The 14,602-nt window shown below is 32.0% G+C and overlaps 1 protein-coding gene across 1 annotated transcript in view; it reads left to right on the top strand.

Moving 5' to 3' along the window:
* The window catches only part of Scp2 (Sarcoplasmic calcium-binding protein 2), a 288,827-nt gene that overhangs the window by 167,020 nt on the left and 107,205 nt on the right, over window positions 1-14,602 (top strand). Inside the window, exon 3 of the mRNA XM_085945282.1 lies at window positions 3,057-3,109. Within this exon, the coding sequence (XP_085801408.1) occupies window positions 3,057-3,109 (53 nt within the window). The remainder of the gene's footprint in view (window positions 1-3,056; window positions 3,110-14,602) is intronic.

The following is a 14,602-nucleotide window of genomic DNA, read 5'->3' as shown; positions in this document are numbered from 1 at the left end:
AATAAAAGAAGATATAATGAAGAAGAAGAAGAAGAAGAAGAAGAAGATGGTTGTACTAATTCATAAACCTGTGCTGGTGTTACCACGACAACTGACGAATGTTTCATCGCAATCGGATGAATGGTATAGGAACCATACGAATAAAAGAAGATATAATGAGAAAAAAGAAGAAAACGATGGTTTTTCTAATTCAGAAACCTTTGCAGGTGTGCATACAACCACTTACCAAAGTTTCATTGCAATCGGATGAATGGTATATGAACGCATACGGGACAGACAGGCAGACAGACAGACAGGCAGACATTCATTTTTATATATAAGATATAGCCTATACTCTTTGCAAAAGTGCAAGCAATAAGTTCACAAAGTTTTATCGCAATGTCCGACTGGTATGGCAGCGCATAAAATACGAACAAACAAACAAATAAACAAATATTAATTTTTATATATTAGACTAGCTGAAGTACCCGGCTTCGCACAGGGTCGCTTCGTGGTTATATTTATCTTAGATATTTAAAAAATAATAAGAGTTTATTATTTTTTTAATATTAAAATATCTGTGTTATACAATATGGCTATATGAAAATAATCAAACAAATTTAACTAAAACTAACAAAACAAACTAAATTAAAATCGAATCCAAAATATGCAAACGTTATTAATGTTATTAATATGCAGTAAAAAAAATCAAAATTGCATAGAACAAACAACAAACGTTGTATTTTATATAATACTAATTTAGAAACCTTGCAGGTGTGCGCACAACAACTGACAAAAGGTACATCGCAATCGGATGAATGGTATAGGAACGCATACAAATAGAAGAAGAAGATGATTTTCTAATTCAGAAATCTTCGTGGCCATGCGCACAACAACTCACCAAAGTTGCATTGTGAATAGATGAAGATAAAATAGAAAAAGAAGAAGATGGTTATTCTAATCCAGAAACCTTCGCAGGTTTTGGCACAATTATTGACGAATAGGGACCATACAAATAAAAGAAGATAGAATGATGAAGAAGAAGAAGATGATTGTACTTATTCAAAAACCTTTGCGGGTATTACCACAACAACTGACGAAGGTTTCATCGCAATCGGATGAATGGTATAGGAACCATACGAATAAAAGAAGATATAATGAAGAAGAAGATGGTTGTACTAATTCAGAAACCTTCGTAGGTGTTGGCACAAACACTAACAATAGTTTCATCGCAATCGGATGAATGGTATAGCGACCATACAAATAAAAGAAGATAGAATGATGAAGAAGAAGAAGAAGAAGATGGTTGTACTTATTCAAAAACCTTTGCGGGTGTTACCACAACAACTGACGAAGGTTTCATAGCAATCGGATGAATGGTATAAGAACCATACAAATAAAAGAAGATATAATGAAAAAGAAGTAGAAGAAGATGGTTTTTCTAATTTAGAAACCTTTGCGGGTGTGCATACAATAACTGACGAAAGTTTTGTCGCAATCGAATGAATGGTATAGGAACCATACGAATAAAAGAAAATAGAATGATGAAGAAGAAGAAGGTGATGATTTTTCTAATTTAGAAACCTTTGCGGATGTGCATACAACCACTTACCAAAATTTCATCGCAATCGGATGAATGGTATAGGAACGCATACGGGATAGACACACAGACAGATAGACATACAGACAGACAGACATTCATTATATATATTAGTATAGCCTATACTCTTCGCGCAAGTGCAAGCAATAAGTTGACAAAGTTTTATCGCAATTGGATGAACGGCATGGCAGCGCATAAAATACGAACAAACAAACAAACAAATATTATTTTTTATATATTAGATTATATAAATCGGTCTCTTTTAAAATCCAAAAGAAGTAGAACATTGTAAGTAAACGCAAATAGTCAAAAATTAACTAAAATATTCGTCTCTTTGTAAAATATGGTAATATTCTCATTTTACTTTTCAATAATAAGTTATTTCAATGGAGATGTTGCCGGAACTATAAAACGATAACACGAAGCAGATTTTATACAAACAAAATGGGTAAAGATAAAATTCACTTGCCTACTTTCCTATTATAAAGTACGTGCTTTATTTTAATGGGGTAAGCTTGGTAGGTACTTCGATATTTATACCACAGATAAACGAAGACTTTTATAACATTATCTTATACTAAAGGCTGATCCAAATACATCAATTTACATTTTAGATTTAAGAATTATGTGTAGATCAGAATATTAGATAAAATTGTCCATCCCGGCTCTCTGTCATGATAAGGATCATTTTTGAACGAACTTTTCCATCATTTTGAAAATCTATGTTTGTGATAATTGATAGAAAATTGTCTTACGGCATGTGTTCCGAGTTTACATCAGAAAGTTAGAAACGTAATAAAAATGACTGTGCCACACTCTTGTATTGCTTAACACTGTCATTAAAACCACATAATATTCTGTAACCACTAGTATCTGTCTAATGCTACAAAATCAACGATTTATAGCAACATTTTCAAATAACTACGTCCTAATTACTCATCCAACCCCAAATTCTTACCACATATTGTAAATAAATTGGTTGTTCTTGGATCAATTTTGGACAGTGGTGAAGGATGCCTGTAGAAAGTAAGTAGGCTATGGTAGATAACTGAACAAAAAATATTATATATTACTTTTTTATAAGCACTAAAACAGATATTTAAAAAAGTAATGCTGAAGCGCGATTCGAACTCGGGATAGAAAATTGTGATATGACGATAACCAGGCGTTTAGCCTGCTTGGTACCGGGTTCGGTGCGGTGAAATTAATGTTACAAAAATTACATCTCTGTAAATGTAGGCTCAAATATCTACAGCCTCGGGTCACGTGATAGTATGAGACTGGTTCTGAGACTGGGTGTGTATTTTGTCATGTTTTTTACAATTGATAAGTGGGCAATGTTATGTATGCAGTGTAGAAGACTTCATACTAGGCGATTATTTGAAATGTAACTTCTTAAGATAAATTGTGATTATTACTATTTTAATTTTTTTAAATCTTAATGCTCGGTTTATAATAATTATTTATTTTGTTTCAGATGTGAACCAAAGTGGAACAATCGAGAAGAAAGACTTCGAGTTGGCTATTGAGGTAACCATTTTATAATATTTTCAAGCCGTTAAAACCTGTGAAGTGACAAAAATTAAATTTTACAGGCCAGACAAAAAAAAACTACTTTATAAGCACAAGTAATATGAAGGTAGCATTATTGATTTTTCTTCTGTGAATATCTGAATTTATCTAAATAAGAGGTATGTAGTAAAAAGATCGTTAGCATTGAGTGTTTGTATTAGGTCTGATGTGATGACTACCCAAATTTGAGGTATTACGATATTATGAGGTTTTTATACATCAATTTTAATTTTGGTGGTATATACATAGGCAATTAAGGGTTTATTATACTATGCGATGTAAGTAATATAAATTAATAAACACTGAGTATTAAAAAAAAAACATTTTGACAAAATTATCACATCATATGTTTTAACTGATGATAAATATTGGTTAATAATATAACAACAAAAGTCTTCAAATTAACAGGTTATTATTTTTCAATTATTAATGGCGGGAAGTGAATATCGACTCTTTCTGTTGTTTTTAAGTTAGCATAAGGAGATAACGACGTTCATAGTTCAGATAAATTAATTAAAACTAAAATTGTTTCTGACTTTGTTTTTAATGTTATTATTAATTTATTGATAATGATAATGATAATGAAAAAATTATGACGGTCTTCACTCACTCTCCCGGGAATTTTAACGTTTCACGCGTAAAAAAATCACTTGGAAAACAAAATACCACCACTTTTGAAAGTACGTATTATTTCTTTTAAATGTAAGAATAAAACCAATTACTCACATACATTTGTAAAATAAATCTAAGCTTTCGGCTCCAACAAATGGTTTATTAATCACGTTAAACATTAATTATTTCTCATATCTAACGCTAAGCCTTATTTCTTTAAAAAGCTTTCACAAGCAAAATGAATTGAAGTTGCTGAATCGAACAATTTTGCAGCAGAAAAATAGATCGCCTCACTTTACGCAAGGTCTTATTACACCTGGCGATGCGATTCCAATTTGTAAGTCGAGAATAATTATTTTCAGTTATTTTCTCTAAACTAGAGTGGCAGTTCCATATGTCAACATTCTTATGGAAGCGCTCAATAATACCATGTTTTATATAACAAACAAAGCAATATATATATACTTTGTACCATGTTCGATTCTTAGATCATTTGGGCTACCACAGAGTGGAGGTTGTATCGACAGAAAATAATACAGGCTATAAACACTTGAATTTGTGATGGATGTAATTTGAGTCATTTTTGGGACCCGGGTTTCGCCTTTCAGCATCTTCAAGCACTATGCACACTCATCAATGACAAATATATGCTGATAATTAATACAGTGAGAATTAACTGTATTCATTACAGTAATTTAATACAATCATCATCAGCCGGGGTCAATCCACTGCTGGATGAAGGCCTCCCCAAGCTTTCTCCAACTCTCTCGGTCCTGTGTCATTCGCTGCCACGTATTTCCGCCGAACTTTACCAGTTCATCAACCCAGCGGCTTTTAGGGCGACCCTGTGGCCATTTCGTACCCCTTGGGTACCATTGGATGACGGCATTTGTCCAGCGGCTGTCCTTTCGGCGAGCAATGTGAGCAATTTAATACAATACAACAAGGTTAATATTGTATTATATTATATTGTATACACAAAAATTAGCTATATTCGTTGTCATTGTGTATTTGCCATTGATAAGTATTTATCGGTGGCGAGGGGTGGAGGTATATTGTTATATTTTATTATTATATGCATAATTTAATCATTTTTCACTTGGTATATGCGTCCACAGTGTATCAGAGATAGAATAACGTTCTACTTTTTTTCAGTTTGAAAGGTGACTGATTTATATGTTACAAATCACAATCCACTGTACACAAATCACTGCACACTGCGCATAGTGCCTGAAGGTACCCAAAGGAGAAACCGAGGTCGGAAAAATTACTCAAATAAAATAGTACAAAATTTAAATCAATTTGAGTTGAAATTCAAATTTAAATAAACACAAATCACTGCACACTGCGCATAGTGCCTGAAGATGCCCAAAGGAGAAACCCAGGTCGAAAAAATTACTCAAATAAAATAGTACAAAATTTAAATCAATTATAATTTAAATTCAAATTTCTTCACCTACCCTCGGTCGATATTATTAATTTGTTTATCGTTTATTATTCAGAATTTAATCGAATAAGACCGCCCGGTGTAATACGACCATTTAAACGTAGCAAAAGCTTTGAAAGATCCTTTGATACAAAGGTATTTTTTGTTCATGTAGTCTGGAACAGGTGAAAGAGGGAGCTCGCAGAAAAAAGCTTAAAGTTCCACCGTTTACTTTGAAGCAGAACTACTATTCAATAATATGTTGTATCCGAACTTTCACAATATTTTATATGAAATATAATGTGTATATTTTTTTTTCATCTTTTGTTTGATGCTATTAACGACGGTAGTATATGTACTCATATTATTTTCTAGTTATAGTATGACAAAACAGTCTTTATTTGATATAGGTACAAAAGTATTCCACTTCAACATTGATATATTTTAAATACCCTTTTGCAAAGGTACTTACAACTCACTATGAATTGAATAATTTATAAAAAAAATCACCATTTCCGTTCCATACAAGAGCTTCTTAATACGGACTCAAACGGGAAAAAAAACAATAATGGAACTTAAAGATGTTATAGCTAAATTATAGTAAAAATATATAGGTACCTAATTAATTAAAAAATATTTAAACACCAATACCAATATATCTTACCGGTATTTCGAGAAGCTATCTGAAAGTGCCCGATACAAATGTGTATAAATTAAAACATATTATAAGTACTTAATAAATAGTAAAACATAGTAAGTAGCAAAAATATCAACATTTTCACTGACTCCTTAAGTCTGATTCACTCGCTCGAAAATCCAAATTTCAGCATCAAAACTAATGACTCCATTCTTAATATTAGAACCAACATTTCCAAATTTAGCAATAGTAACGAACACGGTACAAATATACAGATATACTGGATTCCAGCACATAAAGGAATTAATGGCAATGAAATTGCTGATCAATTGGCAAAAAAATCTGTAAAATACCCATCAGAAAATATAAGAATTCCATACACAGATTTTAAAGCCCAGTTTAAACAAACAATGAGCGAAAATAACGGTAAATATTTAGAAAATCTTGGAAAAGAAAAGGGAACACACTACTATCAAAACTTTTATAGTAGATCTCCTAAAACTTGGTTTAGTAAACATGGTAAAATAAAGCGAGATGTAATTAATAGTGACAATAGCTAGAAGCAGGACAGGGCATTACAGTCTCAACGAATCATTGTACAAAATTAAAGTGGTAGATAGCCCTCAGTGTCAGTGTGGACATCCGACTCAAGATCTTAACCACATTGTCTGGCAATGTGATGCCTATGACCAGGAGAGAGAAGTGTTATTGAATAAGTTGAGAAAATGCAGGTTATACCCTCCTTTTACGATTAATTCATTCCTGGCAAAACCAAATATTTCAGTTATGAAAATTGTACATGAATTTCTCCAAAAATGTAACGTAAATGTCTAGTGTATAGTGTCACAAAAATGTAATTCTGTATCATTAATAATGTAACTATTTATGCCTGTCGTTAAAAAAATGTATGTATATTTTTGTAAACCATTGTAAAGCAGAATAGCTTTCCATTCAGAGAAGAGCTCAATTGCTTCCAAATAAAGAAGAAAAAAAAAGTAAGTAGCAGTGGCGAATACTCCATACTTCTGTAGAATAATAACTTCTTGTCCACGTGTTAAAACTGTGAACTAAAAATCTCATCCAGTTCAGCAAATCACACTTCCGTTTTCAATTAATGAGTAACGCCCCCAAAGTTATCATTTCAATTTACGCTCCGTGTTGTACGGATCTGTCAATTTACGTAATTTGAAGCTTTTTATAATAATAATATGTCTAAAACGATCGGGAGTGATGTTAGAATTATTATTAGTAAACTTTTGGTTTATTGCAAAGATGAAAGGAGGAGCATTTGAAAAGAGATCCGATATAGTATTTAAACACGCCTCTAGCACGCCATGACAGGTGCGTCACATGAAGTCATCTACGTGCGATTACAGCGACTTCCTGTTATCGCCAATTTCTTATTGTTAAACAATAGGCGATTATGTAAAGCATACAATACTAATAAAACTAATTGCCTTTATTAATCATTTAATTATTTTATATTCCACAAAAAAATATAATTTTACAGCGACATCTGTGTGTAGATATGTATTATAAATTATTGATTGTCGACTTGGTCAATCAGATAACACGTAGCAATTCCACTAATACGTAATGAGCTATAACACAAACACAATCTAACAAAGGCTTCAACTGATTTCGTACATTATTTCACACATACTAACGATTACATACGTTTTATAAAAAAATATACGCATACAATTTCAATAGCTGAGGATATAGGTATAAAAGCCTAACGTGTTAACAACATGTTATTTTATTCATTATTTTTTTGCGCTGGCCTCTGTGCCAAATGGTATCTTCGACTAAACGCTGAACTACCGAGACAGTATAATTTTATAACCTGAGTTCGAACACGGTTGGGGATTACTTTTTTTATATATATGTTAGTGCCTGTTTTCATTTTTTTTTTTATAAAATATAATATCTTTTGTTCAGTTAAATATTGAAGATGAAAAAAATATTGTAAATATAGTTGACCTGTCACAGTCTATCTAGCTTCAATAGATACCCTTCATCACTGGTGAGTGTTGCATGAACCTAATAATCAAATCATAGGGAAAATGAATTTTCTTGTAAATTCAATCTTATTTTCCCCCGAAATCTGTCATTTATGAGACTCAAAAACTTTTTCGTCAATATTATCAAATAATATATCGCCTGCGGCATAATCTTGTTTTATTTTGTTGTACTCTTGTAATTATTTATAATTGCTATTTTTAGGAGTTTCGCTAAATGATTTTTGATGATCAAAGAAACCCTTAGCTTCAAAAAGGTTGGACATCGTTTCTTTAAACATTATATTTTTATTTTTGAAAACATGACACACAGAATTACCCTACAAGTTTTTAATTAAACTGCCAGGCACACTTGTATAGGGATAACAGAAATAATACTATATTTTTTGTATTTCTGTTGACAATTAGTATGGTTATTATTAAATTAAGTATGAAATTTATACAATAATATTTTATCTAAGGAGTCCTATACTTGGCGTGAGTCATTAACACTAGATAGCAGTTCTTCAAAGTTTTATGGTTGAACTAATAGCCATAACAAAATTAGCCATAGCAACATATAACACATGAAGGTCAGTTGTTTTATTTTTATTTTTTTGGTCGATTGCACCATAGAGTATAGGCCATATGAATATCAGTTTTAATAAAATATGATTTCATTGAGATTTCGAATAAGAAGCATTGCTATTTTCAATTCTTTAACCTGCTTGTGTGAAAGTCGTTTCCAAAATTAACCACGAAAAAGCCCGCGTAATCTTGTCGTATCACTCTAGTCCAGTGGCGAAAGATGGAGTAAGCTAGATCTGACATAAATAGTACACACTAAACTTTGTCAGTCAAACGTATTTGTTTCCATTGCACTAAGACTACAATCTGAAGATAGTATTTTGTTCCATATGTAATAATAATTATGTAGTCTTAATTCATCAAAAACAAATAAGTATAACTGAAAAAGTGTGCACTATACTTATTGAATCGCATATAGTATACCTAGCCTATTGGTTAGGTTTAGGAAGGGTTTAATTGAATTTTAAAAAGTAACCAGCACCATCTGCAAATTATATTACTAGTATTAATGAAAACTAGTAAGTATTACTGGCAAAGTTTATACGTTATTTATGTCGAAAGTTAACAACCTACATCCATCACCACTACTTCATTCGTATTGCATTACTCACGGGCTACCGCCAAAGTGAGAGAAAGAAAAGATGTGAATCCTTGTGCTTTAATCTTAGATTTGCGCAGTAGGCTCTTTTCATAGTAAGAGAATAATTCGATGGTGAGTGTAATAAGTACCTAAAAGATGACCTAAACTTATTATTTTCGTGTTTTAAATCTTGTTTAATTTTTAAATCAGTCAAATATAATACGTTTGCATAAATTGAAGAATAATAAACGGAGAGTGTGAATAGTAAATTACAGTCATACAAACTTATCCAAAGAACGGTCAAAAATGGAACTACGAACCACCATATGCACGCCATGCCATATTGGAAACGTCATTCGAATGTCAGATTTTGTCCAGTTGCGAGTCTTGATTGGGTAGTTTTCGACTGTGGCTCCCCCATGCATTCTTCAGATAAGTTTGTACGTCTGTATAGCCTATTTTGATATTGGACATCCTTGTCTAAATAAACGTAATTCTTGTATTAAAAAAATCATGTATTGCGCTTATAGCAATAATTAAGGGTGTTTTTATTCAGTGTAGCTCTTTTAAATATATATCGAGTCACAAAAGGGTGATCTTATGGCATACAAATCTGCAATGTAAATATTTAACTTATTAGCCTTGGTGACATTTTTTTAAATTTCACTTTTACATAGTCAATCTCTGTCTTCATATAATAACGTTTTTGGTCCTATGCCTCTTTCAAGTATTTCTGAAAGTTCAAAGGGAAACATTTTCACATAACTTATTACGCTACTAAATGAAAATACCGTAGTCAAAACAAAATCGACAATAATGTATTCTTGAAATACATTTTTACGGCGAGTGAAAATTCGTTACGCATTTTCCAAATATTTTTGTATTCAGTATTTGAAGTAGGTAGGGCTTTTTGCTTAATTTGGTGACAAGAATCACAAAATATAATAAAAAATTTCGAGTTTTTAGAATTTGTTTTTTTTCGTCTATTATTTAATATTTTCCAAAAATTGTCACCCACATGACAAAGTATGAGGCAATATTTTTGAGTGGACTGTATTTGAGGAAGTTGGAGTTTTATGGAGAGTCCATGCACTAACGGTTTTGATGGTCGAACAGCTGGCTCACTGGAGCGCTACAGTTGAATCCAGAGTCACGCACTCGTACACTTGTTTAATCATAGTTGCGTTTATCACTCTAGCGGTGAGTCACACTGTACTTATTTCTGCAATTAAGTTACGGTGAAGTACGTATTGGCTTGTTATAGATCGAATTGTAACTAATTTTTGATGGTCGAACCGCTGGCTCACTCTAGCGCTACAGTTCGATCCACGGTTACGCACTCGTACACTTGTTTAATTTTAGTTATGTTTATCATTCTCGCGTTAAGTCACACTGTACTTATTTCTGCGATTTTATGATTGAGTTACGGTAGAGTACGTGTTAGTTTGTTGTAGATCGAATTGTAACTAAGTAATTGGAATATGCCTAGGAGACATAAATGATTTGGGAAGGTATATAGCGGGAATGTTTGATGGAAGGTTTGGAACAATAATCGTCGCAAACAGTATGTATTATTATGTAAACGCGTTATATTTTTAATACAGAGGTTTCATGATTCAATGATAGGGGTAATTAATACACATAATTTAATTAATTCATAATATCCTTTTTCTACACGCCGTGACTAAATCTGCATGCGAAAGGGAAATATACCTAAATCTAAAATCTTTACATGACAGGCGTTGTAGTTTTATTGCTTGATCATACCCCCGTACCTTCTTTAATTATGGGGGAGTATCAATCCTCGTCACACCACTAAAAGAAACATATTATATACTAATAACATTGACAATACATGCTAAATAATACGCCACTTATAGTATGTTTTATTTTTAAAATAGAAACACTTCCGGTGTTAGTATTTATTCAGAGTTCACAGAGATTAATCAACAATAACAGAGAATATTTCAAACGGTACACGAAAATAGATTAACAAGATAAGATGACTCGCTCGACCATTTAACCTAATGAACTTGCCAAAAGATTAGTTCAGTTCAAGTAGGTATCACATTTGACAACTAGAAACCACACTTATCACTAGAAACGAATCTCGATAGTGTAAGGTGCTTAGTTACAAAATAGAGGATCTGTATGATGATTAAAAGCTAATTCGACTAAGCTGACTGGCTGTAAGACTGTGAGAGATAAAATTACGAAGTTAACTTAGAGTTAAATCATTATCCGTCTACATAGAGCTAGCGGTGTCCAGTCAATGGGCAGCGATATATGTGGGTCTCTTATCGAAGTCACACCACTACACACTACTTATTAAAAATTTACCAGTACCACGTATGTTTTGTGAATCGTAAATTATATCTTTTTGTGTCAATCTTTTCCATACCATCAGCCTATCTAATGACGAATGTCGGTCGCAGATTTCATAAATCATCAAGATTAATACTATGGTGCTTTTTTATATCATTTTCATTTCGTAAAAGTTATGTATATGAATTCTGTTAGATACTTAATATCGAACGAAAAAATCTGGTAGTTATTTTCACGTTAACATTCAACTTGACGGGAAACAATCGATCATCTAAAATATTATATGAAATGGAAATTATTCGAACCTTATCGAAACCATATTATAGGTACTTTGAATCAATTACGATATTACAAAGCAGTATTGAGATTTTTTTTCAAGTAAATAACTCATATCTGCCTGAGCTTTAAGGCTGTCCAACAGTTGCGAAGGCCGTCACTAACGCACAAATGTAAAAATATAAACGATGATCATGATGTTTTATTTTCAATAAATGTTAAATCGCAATACTAAGTAAACGTATTTTTTTTATTACAAAATTATATTATATAGTACTAATCAATGGCGAGGGGTGGAGGTAGGCTGTTAAGATTTGACATAAATAGTGCACACTAAACTTTTTCAGTCTTTCTTATTTTGTTTTAATTGAAAAATAATATATTTTGCAGATGGTATTGGTTAGATTTTAAAATTAAATTAAACCCTGCCTAAACCAGACCATAATAGTTCAGGTATTCTATGGGCGATCCGACAGACTGCATATTACAGATGGTATTTTTATTAATTTTTTTTAATTCATTAAGCCCTGCCTAAACTAAACCATAGTCGATAAAAAATATTCTTCTATCTATTAAATATCTAAAAGTATGTATGGTTTAATGACATAATTTTAAATATTGTTTAGATAAACGAATATTTTTTGACTATTATCTACTATGGCTTAAATTAGGCAGGGTATAATTGAATAATTATAATTATAATTGAATAATTATAATTATAATTGAATAATTATAATTATAATTGAATAATTATAATTATAATTGAATAATTATAATTATAATTATAAACTAACGAACGCCATCTACACATTGTAGTCTTAGTTCAATAAAAATTAATACATTTTACTGACAAAATTTAATGTACACTTTTTATGTCGGATCTTAACAGCCTACCTCCACCCTTCTTCACTAGTGCTAATCCACTTAAGATTAATAACAATCAAGATAGATTTCGTCCGCTTAAAAGCGACATCGTCAACTAGTACCGAATATAATATACTAATGCAGATATTTTATCAAACATAAGTTGACATCACTTCAGACATAATACACCTACTAGGTAAAAAAAAATGTTACATTCTTAAATATTGTAAATTATTCATTGACTAAAATATTGATTATTATGTTATTATTGTATAGTTACTTACTCAATATGTGAGAAATACGCATCTTTTTAGATTTTGGTATGATTGGTAAATCTTTTGACAATCGATTGCATCATTTGGGTCAAATAAAATTGCCACCAAATAATTATTGATTATTTATTCGCATACAATTTTATGTATTATTTAAAAGGATTGAGAGAATGACTACCAACCACAGAACAGATTAATAAATAGAATTCCGATAGGCTATATTCCAATACATTACATTTTGACGCATGGTTTTGAATGTGTGAGTGTCCTACGAAAATGACCCACGCATAAACCGAGAGCAGTTGTCAGTATTCGACGTGTGACGTGTTCTTCACACGTGTTTAAGTTTATCCTGTATTCTTCAACGCTTGAGATCGGTTGCCTGCTTCTCCACATCCGTTAGGAATTTCAGTTCCCATTATTTCTGAGTTACCTGCTACCAACGTTCTCGCGTTTGAGACATTGTTTGCAATACAGTTAAATAAAATGGTTACATTACTAATTATCATCTAAATCTAAGGTATATGTTAAATTAAATAAAATACCTAAATAAACAAATGTTCGGTAAAAAAAAATATATTACAAAGTTTATGAGAAATTTAGATGAGATCACATTTGGGTGGTTTACGAAATGAAATTAAAACATCTTTCCAGTACTTTTCAAGAACTCAAAAATTATAGAATTAACAAAAACTTTGTTTCAAAACAAGCTAATACTTCGTTGGATTACACAAATATTTCGTTTTAAACTCGTGTTTAAATTGCTGATTAAAATGACGAAACATTTCCTTGACATAGAATAGGAATATTATTTCGGCTTTATTTCCAGGCAGTTGACACGCACCGTTCGTTGATGAGACAATAAACGTCGAGTGAGATTTATAGAGAGAAGATTTTCTTTTGCTTATTCAAAAATGGAAACATTGATTGATTAGACGAAAATATTTCAAGTTGAATTTATCTACTTTCTTCCTTGACAAAGTAAATAACAATATATACCATGTCCGCTTTCTTTTTCAACTAATATAATTATTTTTGAAAATTCTTAGAAAAAAATTGTATCGAGTGGTACTTGAACTCACATCTTTCAGTTTCCGGATGAGTGCTATTATGCTTTGAGCTATCGATTCGTCTATCTACACCTACAGACTCATCTTAAACATTTTATGATTATTCCTTTTACGGTGTTCTTAAGCTAGGTAGATATATGATTTATTTTTTAAATAGTGAATTTCTTAGAGTTTTATAAAATTATTATTCATATCGTCAATAAATAATTTTGCCTTTTTAAAATTGCTATGTCCCTTTGAAGCAGACGAAACTGGTCCTGACTAATTGGTCGCGCTTTTAGCAGTAGACTTAAATTGTAAGGTGATGGTGGGGTTAAACAGAATGCCAGACACTAGCCTTTTATGTTGAGAAGGCTGGCACACGCTGGAACCGGTTTGGTGTTCACGCACTCACGCACTGGTAAACGAATGGTGCGGATGTCACTCCCATGGTTTCACTTGGTTTTTGATGATGAATGATGATTACAAGTTTATGAGGGATGATAGATGCGACATTTACTCAAACCGTATCAGATTAAGCACAACGAAGGTCGAACAGATGTGTTTTGTCTGAGTCACTCTGTGTCTGCGCCTACGCGTGCCCATTGTCTTGATAAAACTGCTTGTAACGTCAACAGGGTACTCGATGGACGAATCATCCTATACGCACAGCACAGGTACATGTGCCAGTTAGCGACAGCTTAGCTTTAACAAGCCTAGGCATGTCCGCTGTCTAGATGTAACCGAACACAACTCAGTGTTATTCAATCACGGTAGACTGATGACCCGTAATTGCTGGTTACCTGGTCTTATGACAATAAT

Source organism: Rhyacophila brunnea, unplaced genomic scaffold (assembly GCF_057557595.1).
Source record: "Rhyacophila brunnea isolate RB1 unplaced genomic scaffold, BYU_Rbru_1.0 scaffold_18, whole genome shotgun sequence".
NCBI classification, from domain to species: Eukaryota; Metazoa; Arthropoda; class Insecta; order Trichoptera; family Rhyacophilidae; genus Rhyacophila; species Rhyacophila brunnea.
Note: the sequence above shows the minus strand (reverse complement) of the source record. Positions and strands in the feature narration are given on the sequence as shown.